The sequence below is a fragment of the Eleutherodactylus coqui genome, chromosome 5 (assembly GCF_035609145.1).
Source record: "Eleutherodactylus coqui strain aEleCoq1 chromosome 5, aEleCoq1.hap1, whole genome shotgun sequence".
Taxonomy (NCBI): domain Eukaryota; kingdom Metazoa; phylum Chordata; class Amphibia; order Anura; family Eleutherodactylidae; genus Eleutherodactylus; species Eleutherodactylus coqui.
In genome coordinates this window covers 167708572-167726225 of record NC_089841.1, presented here as the reverse complement: position 1 = coordinate 167726225, position 17654 = coordinate 167708572, and the positions used below count along the sequence as shown (strand labels likewise).

Genomic DNA, 17654 nt, shown 5'->3' with positions numbered 1-17654 from the left:
GGCAACTGGCCTGTTTTATGGGTTTCAATTTCAGGTTCAATTTCAATTATGTCTGGCACAGATGCTTAAAGGCTCCTTAGCTACTTGAGAGAAACTCTGCTGATCTTAAAGTCTGTTCCCAGAGATCCTTAAGAAACCTTGGTTTCTCAGACATAATAGCTTAATGACAAATACAACAGTCAGCATTGCCATGATTTAAAGTACTCCACCTGCACATAAGCAGAGTTCTCATTAGTAACTGACTTTGCAAGGGGTCCATGTGGGCTGCAAAAAAGCTACTCACTGAATGAGGAAAGCACGCAAGTGACTTATGTGATGGATAATAATTGGGTTGGAGGCAGAATATATAAAAATACACAAAATTGTTCTTAAGGCTTACAAAATCCCATACATCCATGTACCTTAATGCCTTAAAAGATAATTATTAAGGGAAAGTTGAATTTCAAACTGGTCTTAAAATATCCCCTACCATCGACATTGTTATAGAAAAAAAAGATAGATGGTATATTTGATATGATTGGGTGTTTCCTCCTGGTTGTGTATTGTTCTTACATTATATAGCAAAACACTATTGAGTATAATTTAGTATATTTACTACTTTATGTCTAGGAGCCTGTGCTAGGAAATCTAATATGTGTTTCCATTCTTAAAAATACTATGGCACAGGGGCTGAGTTGAGTGTATTGAGTCGCTGCACCAATGAGAAATCAATACTTTGCTGATCCCTTAAGGAAGGCATGTATAATGTCTGTGGTGGAAGCTAGGCTCATACTAAACAATGATGTACACCTCAGAACTCATTCTGAAGTATAAGAGGAGGTAGATTTTCGAACTGATTCATCTCCAGATCAATACATAATTGAGCTTAGTTTACGTCTTGACCGTTCTTTATTATTATGACTTAAAAGGCCCTCGGATGTGGTTACTGCAGTTTATAGTTCAGGATTTATCGTCATAATATAGCTTACAAGTGATTAACAGTGTAAAGCAGCTTCTTTATTTTACTGCCCTGTTTTAAGTCAACTATGTGAGGCAAGAAACATCTAGAATGAGCCCTGGAGATTTCTGCTTTCTAACTTTTACCTTTCAAGACCTTTCAGGTTTTTATATTATGAAATGTGTCCATATCCTAAAGAGTATTGATGGACTGATACCGCCTAGCCATTTGTCAGTTTCTACAAGGAACAATAACGGATTTTAAAAGGAGATCATTTCAGTGATGTGCAGTATCAGGAATATGTTTTTAATATTATTGAATTCTGTTTTAAGATCTGAAACTTAGGCATCATGCCATGCCCCTGTGTCCCAGTCACTATTGTAACTATAGAGGATGCAGGGGATGCGGTTGCACCCAGGACCAGGAGCCTTAGGGGCCCATAAGGTCTCTCTTCTCCATATACGGAGCCCAGTACAATAAATAAAGCATTATAGTTGGGGCCCTGTTACAGGTTTTGCATTGGGGCCCAGAAGCTTCAAGTTATGCCTCTAGTCCCAGTCAAATAGTATCCACAGTGAAATTCTGCTGAGTCTGTTAAGCTATAGGTCACTCTGTGTTTAGAAGTAGAAGAAGGTATACAATAGAGAATAATTGGTCCCTGGACAATGGTCAGGAACACTAGCTTTTCTCCTTAGGGAGAGCACCTAGAAGGTGAGTAAATGAGGAGACTTATAAGGCCATTCATGCTCCTCTGGGTAATATGCAAATAAGGTCTTGCAATGTGGCAACACAGAAAGATGTCCCATGGTAAGTTTAAGTCTTTGTATTGTGCAAAAGTAGTAAAACATAACGAAAACTATACAAATGTGTTATCATTATAATCAAAGCTACCCATAGAATACCCTTATCAAGCCATTTATACTAAAATAGTGAACACTCTACAAATAAATCCCCCTCAAAATTCAGAAATTGCTTGGTTTTTTTTTGCATTTCTCCACCCTCAAAAGTTATTTAATGCAATATGTGTACCCCAAAATGGATCCTATAAAAACTGCAACTCGTTCTGCAAGATATAAAGTCTCATACAACTACCCTGAATTAAAGATAAAAAGTTATGACCACTTGGACACAGAGGGGGAAGCATTTTTACTGATCCTTAAACCTCATGTGGTACAATGGGGTCTATTTGACCCCAGCCTTGTTCATTGCAGTCCTATACTTTGAAACTGCTACCACAAGGGTTAAGACTGAAATTTATTTAATAACTAAGGGTTTAAAATGAATTTCTGTTGAGAAATGCAACAACTATATTTACTAAAGACAAATTAAAAATCCAATTAAAAAAAATTACATTTTCCGGAGGGCATTTCCAATCTTAATGTGACTGGTTGGGGGTTAACATCTTGGAGAAATAACAAAGGGACGGCACAATGTAGAGCTCCAATGGATATGTTTCAGATTTGTTATGTCATGTAGAAGACAAGTATTTATTAAGCTAGAGATGTCAAGAGTGGTGACAGGTCCTCTTTAAAGTTATTCTATGCAGAATACTTATCCAGAACCCCATGAATCTCCCCTTAGGGTATATGCACACGTCAGAGAAAATGCGCTTGAAAATTTTGATTGTGGAATTCATTCACTGCATCACAATTAATTAATTCTATGGTGAAATGTTGCACCATTTCCACAACAAACAGCATACTAGGGATTGTTTCCACTGTAAGCGAATGGGGTTTGTTAAAACCTCATGCACTTACATTGTACTGTACATTGTCATGAAATTTCAGCGTGAAATCTGCACAAATCCGCCATGTGTGAACTTACCCTTATGTAGGCTCATGAGGCTCATTATATGTGGCCAATTATCACATAAACATTTCCTTACAGGCCATTTAAGTTCTTGCAGTTTCGCCAGTGGTGAGAATCAGTGTTACATGTTCTGACTCCATGGTGAACATGAGTTTATATATGGCAGTTGATAGTAAGAAACACAGAGCTGCAAATGGCTAGAGAGCAGGAACCAACATGTCTGCTAAGATGGTTGGGAGATCTTAGCCAACCTCAGTCTACCATTAGACATATGATAATGGGGTTGTCTCAAGGACAGCCTGTTTTACATAAAAGCAGACTTAGCAATTGCTACAAGAGCATCTTTAGGAACATCCAACAATCAGCTGTTACTACCGAAAAACGTTCAGATTAACCAAAAATTTCCATTGTAGTACATTATTAAATATTATATTAGATGCCCACCATTCAAATGAATAACCATCTATATAATACATGCTCTCTGATCTGGCTCATAGAGACATGATCTAATGTGGTATAAGAGAAGAGTAATCTTCGTGAGACTGGAAGTACTGTATGCCCTAATAAAACAGAACTAAAAGCATGTGAAGAATGTAACCAGTAAGAAAGCATTGCCCATACTTAATGACTAACATTGTGGTACTGTATATTAATGCAATTCATCTTTACAACACATTGGGGCTTACTATTCCCTTTAAAATAGCAATGTAACCCCACCCTTCTGGTTGGCACTAGTTCTTCTACATGACCTCCAATGTGTTGTGGAGAGACACTTTGTGTTGTGCTTTACACTAAATCATAAGAATACTGTTACACTTAGGTCACTCTCCCACATGCACTTTTTACTGCAGCGTGTAATAGCGATCTAACGCTCCCATTGATTTCAATGGGGCCTTGCAGACGTGCGCTTCAACGCGGCATTTTTTAACGCTGTGATTTTCGAGCGATATCTGCCCTATCTTACTTTGTTTTCCTACTTTTTATCGCACCTCATCACACATCACAATGATGGGGTGCGTTAAAAACCACAGCATAATCAAGGCACAAGACAGCGTTTTGCCCATGCTGGGTGTGAGAGTGGCCTGACAATAGAGGTGGCCCAACTGTTGGCTTCTGAAAGTTGGTTACAGTTAGGGCCCTTCTAGAGGAAAAGTTGTGGTCTGTGTCTGCGTTCTTAGGCTGGGTTCACACAGGGCGGATTTGCCACAGTTTTGCCGTGCGGAATTTTGCCGCAGCAAATCCGCCCGCGGCCGCTAATCTCGGGATTAGCCAGCCATGTGGATGAGATTTCTCAGAAATCTCGTCCACACGGGACGGCCAATCCGCTGCGGTAAGTCAGGCTGGAACCGCGGCTGCGGCGGCCGCAGCCGCGGTTTCAGAATATGCAGCATGTCTATTTATCTTTTCTTTCCACCGCGGCCGCACTCTCCTCTATGGGAGCGCCGGCCGCAGCAGAAAAGCGAGCGGCCGGGCCGATTCAAAGCCGCCGCAGGCTTTTCCACGGCGGTTCTCCCGGTGGAAATCTCGCGGTTTTTGCTGCGGCCAAACCATGGGATTTCCGCCGGGAATACGCCCAGTGTGAACCCAGCCTTATGGTTGTCTTATGTTTTTCCTCCCAGGGTAGCGTTCACGTAATGTGATGGTCCGGAAGTCACTGCACCAAAAGTCAGTGTGAAGTCTAAAGCCTAAAGATACCTAAGGGATATTTGTATCTCTAGTAGACGGGCTATGTTACTACAGATGTAATATGCGACATATATAGTACTATACATTAGTCCACTGCTAGTCTGCACCAAGACACTGACGTGTATGACAAATAACTATAAAGGGAGTGAAGTTGGAAACAAAAGAAATGGAGGAGCAGAAAAGCAAATGAAGTCCACAGTGATGAGATGAAGTGTGAAAGTTCACACTGGCACAAATCAACTCTTGGTCGCCTCATGTTGTTAAGGCAAACTTTTTAGTGACAGAGATTTATGAGAAAGCACAACATTCAGAGCCCAGGACTGAAATCCATTAAACGGCCAAAGAATTAAGCATTGTCTAGTTAGCTTAAATGTCAAATGTAAAATTTATTTTCTTTTCTTATATTAGATGAGTTCTGGGCAGAGTAACAAAGAACGTGCTAGAAATATAACAAATGACATCTCTTATAAGGAGCCTTCACTTTATCAAGGCATGATATAGTGGACAGGAATGAATTAACAGCCGTCTGCTTAAGCAACAAAGATAATAATGTATTGACTAATGGGTTAAGGTTGCCCCTATATCAGCCATGTCTGTGAAGGAAAGTCCAGTCGATCCAACTTTCTTGTCTTAAAAGCATCTTATTTATTTTTGAGGTTGTGTTTTAATGACCAAACATTAATAGACCAGGCATTACCTGACTATTTGGGCTCGTTCACATCTGTGTTATGGCTTTCTGTCTCTCCGCTCCGTGTGTGGAACAGAAAAATGGAATTAAACATTTTATTTTTTTTTCATTGATTTCAATGGGTTTTCAAAAAAATGTAAAGCTTTCAGTTTGCTTCCATTCCATTGTTTCCAATTTTTTTAAAGTTTTTATTTGCAACGTTAAAATAACGGAAACATAACGGAAAGAAAGAAAACTGAAACTTTTCTGTTTCTTATTTTTAAACCCATTGAATAGGGAATGGGGAAAAAAATCTGAAATTCTGTTTTAATTTTGTTTTTCTGTTCCAAAAAGGAAACAGACAGACGGAAAGCCCCAAATGCAGATGTGAACAAACCCTTAATAGACTACTGACTTAATTGGGAATTAGAATGCATATTACAATTAAGAGGGCTTTGAGCAATTTCCCCAGTAGCAGTCCAAACCTTGCCTGATCTACAAATGAATTAATTCTACCAAGCTGTTATATGACAAGGCACTGCTTGGTTTTTCAAAACGTCTCTTTTAGCAGCTATGGATGACAGTTGTAAAGATCTCACATCAGTATGATACAGAATAGAAATCGATGCCAACTGTCTTGATTATCAAGCGTAGTATAGTAAAAGCAGCCTTTAATAACCAGTGATAATGCACTGATTCCCATCCATGTAGGTGATATAACAGAGAGGAAGAATAAAGCAAAGGAAAAGAAAATGAAACTGAATGCAGTGGATACATCAATGGATTTCAGTACAGATGCATTACGGAAACAGTGGGCCTCATTTATCAAAACTGTCTAAAGTTACTAAAGTAAAACTGCAACATTTTACCAGAGCAGTTCAAGAAATGAGAGCTGAGCTCTGATTGGTTACTATGTGCAATCAAGACAGTTTTACTATTAGGCAGATTTAATAAATGAGGCCCAATGCGTGTGTGCTATTGTATACACCTGGCTAATATTGTGTAGATTCCCAATAGATCTGACTTGCTTTTCCAGTACATCCCACGGATGCTCAATTGGGAATTTAGAGACCAAGTGAATATGTTGAACTCTTTGTCACGTTCCCCAGGCTATTCCTGAACATATTTTTGCAGAGCGTATTATCCTGCTGAATGGCCACTGCTATTAAAGAGTACAGTTATCATGAAGGACTAGGCAGGTGGTACGTAAAGTAACATTCACATGAATGCCAGGACCCAAGGTTTCTCAGGTGAATTGTGCCCAGTTGATCACATTAACTTCTGTTTACTTCCCTTCTCTCCATAGTGTATTCTGGTGCTGTCTTGTCTCCAGGTAAGTGACACCCACCCATCTAGCTGATCACATGAGATAAAAAAATGTGACTAATCAAAAACCAAGACACCTTTTTCCATTGCAATATGGCTCAGTTCTGATGCCCATGTGCCCAATGTGCCAATTGTAGGTGCTCTCAGTGGAGGGCAAGAGTCAACACTGTCTCTCTAACTGGTCTGTGACTACACAGCCCTATGCACAGAGAACTGTGATGCCGTGTGTGGTCTGAAACTTTGCTATCACAGCCAGCAAGAAATTTGTGCTACAGTAGCTCTTCTCTGGGAAGGGACCAGAAGGACTAGCTTTTGCTCCCCATATCTATCAATGAACCTTGAAAGCTCAGAACCTTATTGCTGGCTCAGTGGTTGTCTTTCCTTGGATCATTTTTGGTAGGTACTCAACATTGCATACCAACAACACTTTTCAGGACTAGTTTTGGAAATACTCTGACTCAGTTGTCTAAGCATCACAATTTGATCCTTGTCAAAGTCACCCAGATCTTAACATTTTCCCATTTTTTCTGCTTCCAAAATATCAACTTCAAGAACAGACTTTTCACTCGCTGCCTAATATATCCCACCCATTGGCAGTTGCCATTGTCAGGAGATAATCAAAGTTATTCACTTCTGCTGTCAGTGGTTTTAATGCTATGGCTTAGTGGTTTAGATGTATAATACAATAAAAGATTCTACTGCTCACCTCTCATTGGGGATTTCATTGCAGCCTCCACCATTCCAAGTAATAGTTGTAAACTCTTGGGATCCTGAGCCAACCCAGACGCAAATGCAGCCAGGGCATCTGCATGGCGACCAAGATACTGAAGGGCAACACCCTGTCTGAAGTATGCCTAGAAAGAAAAGAAAGGCTATGTCAGCAACATAGAGCAGATGCATGAAGGGCATTGAATACTGCAGAGTGGGAGTACATAGCAAACAGTAAATTATATAGAAATTATATTTGTAGAGGGCTTTAAGATATTAGGGTTGGGTAAACATTTCTTTTACCAATGGAACCTAATGCAAAATATTGGCAATGTATAACAGCACATGAGTTCCTCACATCACAAATGGCACTGGTTTGGGAAAATATCAATTTATGACAACAAACTAGGGTAAGCAGGTCCTTAACATAACTAGGGTAAGCAGGTCCTTAACATTGATGTAGTACGGTGGTTGTACATCAGACATATTAAACAGTGCATGTAACGCCTAAGAAGCTTTTGAATTTTTTTTATGACAGTATATGAACATGACTTCAAATATAATAATAAATGTATCAAAACAGAATTTTACCATAGCAAAATTAAGTAAATGTAGAACAACTTCCAGAAATTTATCAGACCCCCAGAGACCCTATACTCACCTGTCCGGATCTACTGCGAGCGTCTCGGCTGGCAAGCTGGCGCACATGCGCAGTGCAGTGCATGACGTGCTGGCACTGGGCTGTGACGCTGATTCCTGCAATACTTTACAGTGGAAGTATCACGGGACGGATGGCTTCCATTGACTGCAATGGAAGCCATCCGTGCGATTTTCTGCACAAAATAGAACATGCTGCAATTCTACCCCCCTGAGCGAAAAATTGCAGTTGATTTCCCCTCGTGGGCAGGAAAGAATTGTTTAACATTGCATGTCTATGGAAGGTCAGTGATGCGGAATTCGCGTCAGGTGTCTGACCATGAGTTCCACAGCAGTAATCCATTCATGGACATTCGGCCTGAATATATAAATTACATCTATCACGAGCTGATCAGATCTACCATGAGTCAACCACATGTATCACGAGCTGATCACATCTACCATGGGCCCACCACATCTACCACGAGCTGATAACATTTATCATAAGCCGATTATATCTATCTCGAGCCGATCACATCTATCACAAGCTGATCACATCTACCATGAGCCCACTACATCTATCACAAGCTGGTCACATCTACCATGAGCCCACTACATCTATCACAAGCTGATCACATCTACCATGAGTCAACCACATGTATCACGAGCTGATCACATCTATCATGGGCCCACCACATCTACCACGAGCCGATCACATTTATCATAAGCAGATTATATCTATCTCGAGCCGATCACATCTATCACAAGCTGATCACATCTACCATGAGCTGATCACATCAACCATGAGCTGATCACATCTATCTCGAGCCGATCACATCTATCACAAGCCGATCACATCTACCACAAGCTGATCACATCAACCATGAGCTGATCACATCTATCTCGAGCCGATCACATCTATCACAAGCCGATCACATCTACCACAAGCTGATCACATCAACCATGAGCTGATCACATCTATCACAAGCTGATCACATCTACCACGAGCCAATCACATCTATCATGAGCCGACCACATCTACCATGAGCTGATCACATCAACCATGAGCTGATCACATCTACCACGAGCCGATCACATCTATCACAAGCCGATCACATCTACCACAAGCTGATCACATCAACCATGAGCTGATCACATCTATCTCGAGCTGATCACATCTATCACAAGCCGATCACATCAACCATGAGCTGATCACATCTATCTCGAGCCGATCACATCTATCACAAGCCGATCACATCTACCACAAGCTGATCACATCAACCATGAGCTGATCACATCTATCTCGAGCCGATCACATCTATCACAAGCTGATCACATCTACCATGAGCTGATCACATCTACCACGAGCTGATCACATCTACCACGAGCCGATCACATCTATCACAAGCTGATCACATCTACCACGAGCCAATCACATCTATCATGAGCCGACCACATCTACCATGAGCTGATCACATTAACCATGAGCTGATCACATCAACCATGAGCTGATCACATCTACCACGAGCCGATCACATCTATCACAAGCTGATCACATAAACCTTGAGCCGATCACATCTATCATAACTATCAGAGGCCAGTTACATCTGTTACAAACCAATCCCATCTATCACTCACAACTTAAAATTGTGTTGCAAACACTATTCAAATAAATATCTGATTTCTACATAGTAGTAAAACCCAAGTACCTGGAAATGTTCCTCTATTTGATTTCTAAGTTTTGGTGTATCCATTTTAAGAGTCGAATGATTAAATGTCTTGTAATCTGTCTTTGACCTTGACTTGCCTCTCATAAGATGGTCCGATACATATCATTATAGTGGCTCCACAATACAAATCTATTGTTATCCCTTACCAGCATTATATATGTGAGCAAATGGAGTACTTCACTTAAATCTGACATTTATCAGCTCCACCTTCAATCAATAATAGTAAATATAAATTCAGCCAGAGCCGAGGTCACTTACTATATTTCTATCTTATCAGTGACCTCATTGACACCTACACAGACCATCCCTGCTATCAAGAGGACGGTGGCAGATTCATTTGACACTGATGACCTTTCATGGACGGTATTGAGTGACATCATAAAAGTCTCCCTGTCCTTAATTACTCTGTCCTCTAAGATTTATTTAATAACGTCTGCACTGCTGAAGAAACTATTGTGCTCATTCCTGCCATTCCAAAGTGATGCATTCATTCGCCTCTGTGTCTGCCAGCACACTCCGACCTGAAATGTATTCGCCGTAGAGTGTTTAGTATGAAAAACTAGAACAGATCGATACAGTCAACCAAAAGCGTAATAACTGCTATGATCCCCGGGTAGAACTTTATTTGTTCATTTTTGTTTTAACTTTGCAATCAATGTTAATCAAGCATCTGCAGGTTTTGGCGCTTTTATTACACATACGATATAAAAAAAGAGTAAAAGTCTAAGCAAAAGATAAGTAGGAACATTTCACCATACAGTATAGATGCGGTTATCAACGCCAGCCCTGAGGGGACCCTAAAGCGCCAGTCAACCAATCAGTGTCACTATGTCTGATCCAATTGTACTCAGACAGGTAAGCTGAGACTAATAACATACACAGCCGTTGTAGGGAGAGCTAGCATATATTGCTTTATAGAAACTGCAGGTTTTAAATTGCCTGAACAATAAGATAAGCAATCATAATGTATATATCATGAGAAGGGCTGAAATTCAAGCACACATGGCACCTGCTGTGCCCACACTGCAGAAGCAAGGCAAATGAAGCCAATATCTTTCGAATTACTATTTTTTCATTCTACATTAACTTGCAATTTAACTGGGAAAAGTGTTAGTGGTGGTTAACTGCCTAACAATACAGAGAAGGCAAGAAAATATCGGAAGTAAATAATATAATACAGTGCATGCTGGCGCTGCGATTTCCTCTACACGAGCGGAAATCGATTGGGCTGTGCGACTTTCGTGCGGACGGCTTCCATTGAAGTCAATGGAAGCTGTCCGCCTCATTACCCTTTCACAATAATTGCGGAAAGGTGGCAGGATCCGCGTCATCGCCTAGCGATGGCGCAGCATAATCTGTACTGCACACGTGCACTGGCCGGCATATCCGCAGCACAGATATGAAGAGGGGCGGATAGGTATGCGGGGGTCACCATCCGGGCACAGGGTCGGATTCGCTGTAGGATCCTGCATGCGGAATCCAACCTGGCCGTGTGCAGGCGGCCTAACATATGTGAAGCAATATTAGGACAGGTCATGAGAATATGCAAATGGAAACGCATTCACTGAATCAGCCTTTTTTACCTAAATAAGGCTAGATTTACACCACATTTTTGCATCCTGTTGACAGGTACGGCTTTTGTGCTATGTTTTGTGCAAATTTAGCATAAAACTGTAGATGCAATAAGACACAATAGATGATTGAAGCTTCTTTTTGTGTTTTGTTTAAGAATAAGGCCCAGACAGATACTTTTTTTTATACAGTAAGAGGCAAGAGTAAGAGTCAATGGCAACTAGAGATGAGCGAATATACTCGTTTCGAGTAATTACTCGATCGAACACCGCGATTTTTGAGTACTTCCGTACTCGGGTGAAAAGATTTGGGGGGCACTGGGGGGCGGGGGGAGGCGTGGCGGAGCGGGGGTAGCAGCGGGGAATAGGGGGGAGCCCTCTCTCTCACCCTCTCCCCCCCACTCCCTGCTGCAACCCCCCCACTCACCCACGGCGCCCCCCGAATCTTTTCGCCCGAGTATGGAAGTACTCGAAAATCGCGGCGCTCGGGCGAAAAAGGGGCGTGGCCAAGTAGGTTCGCTCATCTCTAATGGCAACATAATGTAACCACACAGAAATAGGACAAGCCGCGATTTTGTTACCGCACGAGTTTCTGCGATCAAAATTGCGTCTGTCTGCATAGGATTGCATGAACCAATGCAATCCTATGGCAGTGTGCAACGGCAGAAATTCCACATGGAATCTCGCCACTGAGTTTCCACACCGTGTGCATTTGGCCTTACAGCTATCTAAATAAGAAAACCTATTACTATGCATCTCTATGCATTATGCTGTGCATTACAAAGATAACAATATGTAGCACTTTCTCCTAATTTGCATTCTTATGTATGAGAAGTTCATACAAGCCATCCTATTATAATACATTAATAATAACTATAATTACCTTTATACATGCAAATAGTCCCTGAATATACAATATGGACTGGTTCCAGTATGACCATTGCATGTTCAAAATAATGAAAATGCCAAACCAGAATTCTGGATCTTCCAGCCAATCACATGTTCAGCCATTCAGCACTGACTGAACAATCAGAAGTTGATTACATACTCCAGTTATATTGGTGCAGGAGAGGCCAACGTAACTTGGAAATATAGCGGCCTTGCAGTGTTGGACTTGTAGGTTCAAATCCGACCAAGGGTGACCTCTGTATTGACTTTCTATGTTCTATTTGTGTTTATTCTTCTTACTCTTCTATTTCTTTGGCAATTAAAGAACAAGTGTGGTGGCTCAGTTGTTAGCACTGTTGCCTTGCAGTGTTAGGGTGCCCACCCACTGGCGTTTTTTTTCACTGCGAAATTCGCAGGTTTTTTTTTTCTGCAGGGGGTCTATGGGACTTGTAATGTAAAAATCGCGATCGCGCAAAATCGCGATTTACCGCGATATCGCGATTTTAGCTTTGCATGTCCCATAGCCCAAAGACCCCTGCAGAAAAAAAAAAACGCTGCGAATTTCGCAGTAAAAAAACGCTAGTGGGTGGGCACCCTTAGAGTGGTAGGTTCAAATCTGACCAAGGGTGATGGCTGTATGGAGTTTTTAAAGCTGATGTAAGCCTTGATGGGATTTGAGCCTAGGACGCAGCATTGGTAGGAAACAGTGCTAACCACTGAGCCACATTCATTGAAGGACCACCACCACATTTTAAATGCGGGAGAAACACAAGTATGAACTTAGCCTATGACAGAGGTTTCTGCCCATAAGAGTTTATATTCTAAATGTAATAGGAGGAATGACATAGGTACATGGTGTTAATTTTGGCCAGAGGGACCAGGGCATTATGTTGGCAAGAGGTATATAAATAAAGTTGCATTAAGTTGTCACCTGGATAGTTATCTGAGTGAACACGTGTGTAGTAATGTCACAAGGGCAGCCAGTTGAGCGTGGAGTGGAGATATTATGGTCAGGTTCTGTATTGGCCATAGTTATATGTCCTAAAGAATTGGACCAAATTACTAAAAGCGTGTCTTTGTTCAATACGGACAGAAAATACAGATTTCCAGATGAGGCACATTTTGGCTGTCTGATAATGCATTTATAGGCTAAAATATGTATTTTTAAAAATACTTTTTAAAAAGTCACCATGATTTGGTACTGGAGCTGAGCATTAAAATCTTATTGTATCTGTAAGTCCACATTCACACGGATGACATGGCAAAGTCGCATGTGGTGCTACATGCGACAATTTTTTGGGGGAAAGGGGCTTGAAATATAAGCCCTACCCCAAAAATAAGCCCTAGCTGCAGGGGGAAAAAAGTATACATCACCTTAGAAGCGCTGTCCGGGGCTCCGCTCAGCTTCTTCCCGGTCCCCAACACTGTTCTTCATCTCTTCCCCGCCTTCTGGAAGTGCTGGCTGTGATTGGCTGATGCTTAGCTGATCAGAGCCAGTGCTCAATGCATGGTTGTGATTGGCTAAGCATCAGCCAATCAGAGGCAGCGCTTCCAGGAGGCAGGGATTTTTCAATCCCCGGCCAGAAGAAATGAAGAAGAAAAAGTATCGGGGAGAAGATGCAGCGGAGCCGGACAGCGCTTCTAAGGTGATGTATACTGTTTTAATTTTTTTTCCTGCAGATAGGGCTTATCTTATGGCTTTGACAGTAGGATTTCCTACTGTCAAAGTTGCATTGCATTGCACGAAAATTACGTTTTCGTGCAATGCAACAGAGAGGTAGACTTCATATGGAAACAAGGGCTACAAAACCTCACGAGTGGCATGCATATCACGGGACCCGCGAGGCTTTTGTTTCGGGATGTCGCACACTCCAAAACATCGCACATGTGAATTAACCCATTGGAAAGCATTGGCTGAATGACCACGCGATTTGTCGCATTGTTGCAACACAACAAAATCGGGTGACTTTGTCGCCCATATGAATGAGGCCTAAATAATAATAAAGAGGTTTTTTTAATATAAGGTACAACATTACAGTGAAATAAAAAGATTACTCCTTGTTTTTTTCCTTAGCTTTTTGCCAAATCCTGGTCTGACACATGATATAGCATTTATTAGGAAAGAGAGCTGAAAGCTCTAGTAGTTGCAGACATGACATCAGTAGTGCCATAACTCTGCTGACGCTCACAGACTCAGGAGCCGTGGACCAATGCTGTATTGATCCTTCATCTCTTTCTGCTCTAGAAGAGATTACAGAGATCAACCTAACAATGTGAAAAATGTATCCTATCATAGTTCATGAATAACAACATCTTAGTACTCAAGGGCAGTAAAAGAATAAATATTTTATCTCATCTCTACATATTAAATGCTTTATCTCTATTCTATGCAGAATGAAATCCATGACTATTCTGAGAACAGCAATGTGGCAAGGTATTTGTGATGGCTGACATGGTGGCCCAATGCTCTGCAACATCCACAGACGCTTTCGTATGTTCCCCTTGTGCTTACACAAGTCACCTCAGGGCAATTTAGTTTACTCTTTACTATACCCCAAAAACGCAATTAGATTAAATGGCTTACTATGAAATTGGCTAGTGTATGTTCCTGAGATAAGGGAATTACACTATGAGCCCCGGGGACTCAGACTAACATGAGTGATTACATTTCTGTACAGTACTATAAAGCAAAATCTTAGGGCATTCACCCAGAGAGAGCAGGGGGCACAATACTTAAACCGAAAATCCAGAGGACTTTATTTGTCATTACTTGTCCGCCCTTTGTAGGGTATAATCCCACAGGGCACATTTGATGCAGAAATTTCTGGGACGGCCTGTGCATCTGAATGAGGCATGCTGAGGTCTATGTACATGCTGCACATAACACCCAATTCAGATGTAGGGAATAGATTGTGCAGTTGCAGACATTTCTGCGATAAACCTGCAGTGGGAACATACTGTCACATTGTTCACCTACGGGCGGCTTCAGACTGGCACATGTGCAAATTCGCTCACTACTGAGTGGAATATTAGTGCATGAACAATTGATCTTTTTTTGACTATACAAACTCTGTGCCAGTTTGTAAAAAAAAAAGTGTGCAGATAGGTCCTGAACTGTTTTCTCACACATAGAAAAACTACGTGCAAGAAAGATAGGGCAAGTCCTATCTTGTCTCGTGCTTATGTAGTGGCCCAGAGTTAGGGGTCCCCTCCAGCACCTCAGGATATATGTTTTATGTTTGTCCTGTGCACTGTTTTGTATGTGGAATGCATCAGATTTAAGTGTATTGGATGTCTGCGGGCATGAATGGGTTAATGTCTGTTCATGTCTGGTGTTGTCTGGAAATTGTATCGTTTTGTCTGTTCGTGGATTGGTTGTTGACCATGTGATGTATGCTTGATTTATGTGGTTGGATGAAAAGTCCAGGAAGGACAATCACAGAGAGAAGTCTGAGGAGAGAAGGGAGATAGGAGAGACAAGTGAGATAGAGAAGAATCACAGAGGGAGACATGGAGGAGGCCGAGAGGTGGTCTGCTGTTTCCGCTTGAGCCTATCCTTCCTGAGATACTCCCCATAGTGACTACCCATCAAGCATGCATGAGTCTGGACCTGAGGAGAACTGCACTAGAACCTTGTTCACCCGGAGAAAATAGAGAAACCACCAGAGAACAAGAAAGCCAGTGAGTGACTGACAGGAGAAAGAGAGCGTTATGTACAAACACCCCATGAATCATCCCTTCGTCACCACTGTAAGAACTGCCTTATTGTTATTTGTTAACATTGTTTAAGTAAGCGGAAAGAACCAAACATTCCCAGTTTATGTTCAGAAAAGACACTCTGTGTGCGTGGGACTATTTTATTCCATCTGAAAGATTCACTGCAGAGGATGGAATGCTGGCGTCACGAGTGACAAACAAGACTACAGGTAACCACTAGAGATGAGCGAACGTACTCGGATAAGCACTACTCGTCCGAGTAATGTGCTTTATTCGAGTACCTCCCCGCTCGTCCTGAAAGATTCGGGACGCGCTGCGGAGCGGGGAGCTGCAGGGGAGAGCGGGGAGGAACGGAGGGGAGATCTTTCTCTCCTTCTCTCCCGCCCGCTCTGCCCCGCTCCCCGCAGCGACTCACCTGTCAGCAGCGGAGCGCCCCGAATCTTTCAGGACGAGCGGCGAGATACTCGGATAAAGCACATTACTCGGACGAGTAGTGCTTATCCGAGTACGTTCGCTCATCTCTAGTAACCACGGTTACTAATTCATGATCCTCCCCTGTCAGTAATGAGGTCAGGTCCTGAGCTACCCTTAGGGAGGAGACGGTAGAACCCCATGACAAGGCATTTCTCTACCCCGCTTTCTTCTCAGCTGAGAACCTGCTCCTCAGACGCTGCATGTAGTATCAAGTGCGAGAATCCCGCTAGTGAACATGAAAGCATTGAAATCAATGGTTCTGTTTCATCCAGTTTTGTGGGCATAATTTTCACGACCGCAAAATGGGACAAAATCACGGTCATGTGTTTAACCCTTCAGGTCTCAATCCATAATGATGCAGTGAGTCATGTGAGAGTCGCATGTACATGCACCTTTTATTTTCAAGAAGAAAGACTAGAGGTGAAAAAAGTAGCATGCGCATTGCATACATGTTGCATAAATAAGACTGTTAGGCTAACTTTACACGGGTGAGACGATATTAGCCTGTGAATCACAGCCTGATATCGTCCTCGCCATCCATGTGAAAGTTGCAGGGAATGCTGGCATTTTCATGTGAAAATGCAGGGATCCTCCAGCAGAGCTGTCACAGCCGCGACAGAGGGTTGCAGAGTTATGGCATTGCTTTCAATGGGGCCGGCACTGCCACCGCCAGCTTCATTGAAAACGAGGGGTCTGCAATGCGAGATCACATAGCATCGCGAAAATCACTCATGTGCATGAATGCATTCAAAAGAATAGAGTACATATTTGTGCGTCTTGCAATGCACAAATTTTGCACAATTTTCTCAGCCCCGTAAAGCCAGCCTTAGTTGACAAATGTCCATGTGTAGCTCAATCTTCACAGTCCCAAATAATTAAATCCGTTCTAAGAATATTCTTTTCAATGACAGAATACCTCTACTCTGGTTGAGCTGTACTAGAGCTGTATCCTGCATGCCAATGATATATACATTAGGCATAAACAGGTGCTACAATAGCAAGTATCGTTACCTTTAACTTAGTCTGTTTTCCATGAGACGAGTGCCCATGGTCTAGTGGAAAAAACCTCACCAAACATGGCATTAGTTAAAATCAGAGGTGACAAGGCACATTTGTGAACATAAATATCTAATCTGCTTTCCATTAGCAATGATTAGAGGGCAATTTCTAATTAATTTGATAGAAGACAGGAATTTATTCCATTAACTGCCATTACTATCGTAAGGCTCTCAAGCCAGGAACGAAACAACAGTGAGGAATCGGGCCAGTAAATTACATTTCCAGTGCTCTGTAATCTAAACAAAGACAAGAGAATTTGCTTTGCTTAAACAGATGGACACAAATTAAATATTGCAGCTAATGAAAAGTGATGTGCTATTTGAACTTTGACACACGTGGTAGCATTCGCCATATTGAACTGTCGCGGCCTGACATCAAACTCCCACTACTGCACAGCACAATATAGGCAAGTATGCTGTTGTCATTTTCTGTGAGATCTTTCATGC

The 17654-nt window shown here is 41.9% G+C and overlaps 1 protein-coding gene across 3 annotated transcripts in view; it reads right to left on the bottom strand.

The window, feature by feature from the left end:
- Positions 1 to 17654, bottom strand: part of TTC28 (tetratricopeptide repeat domain 28) — a 543332-nt gene that overhangs the window by 281091 nt on the left and 244587 nt on the right. For all 3 annotated transcript variants that reach the window (XM_066603685.1, XM_066603686.1, XM_066603687.1), the window contains one exon: positions 7132 to 7279. In XM_066603685.1, coding sequence (XP_066459782.1) covers positions 7132 to 7279 — 148 coding nt within the window. The remainder of the gene's footprint in view (positions 1 to 7131; positions 7280 to 17654) is intronic.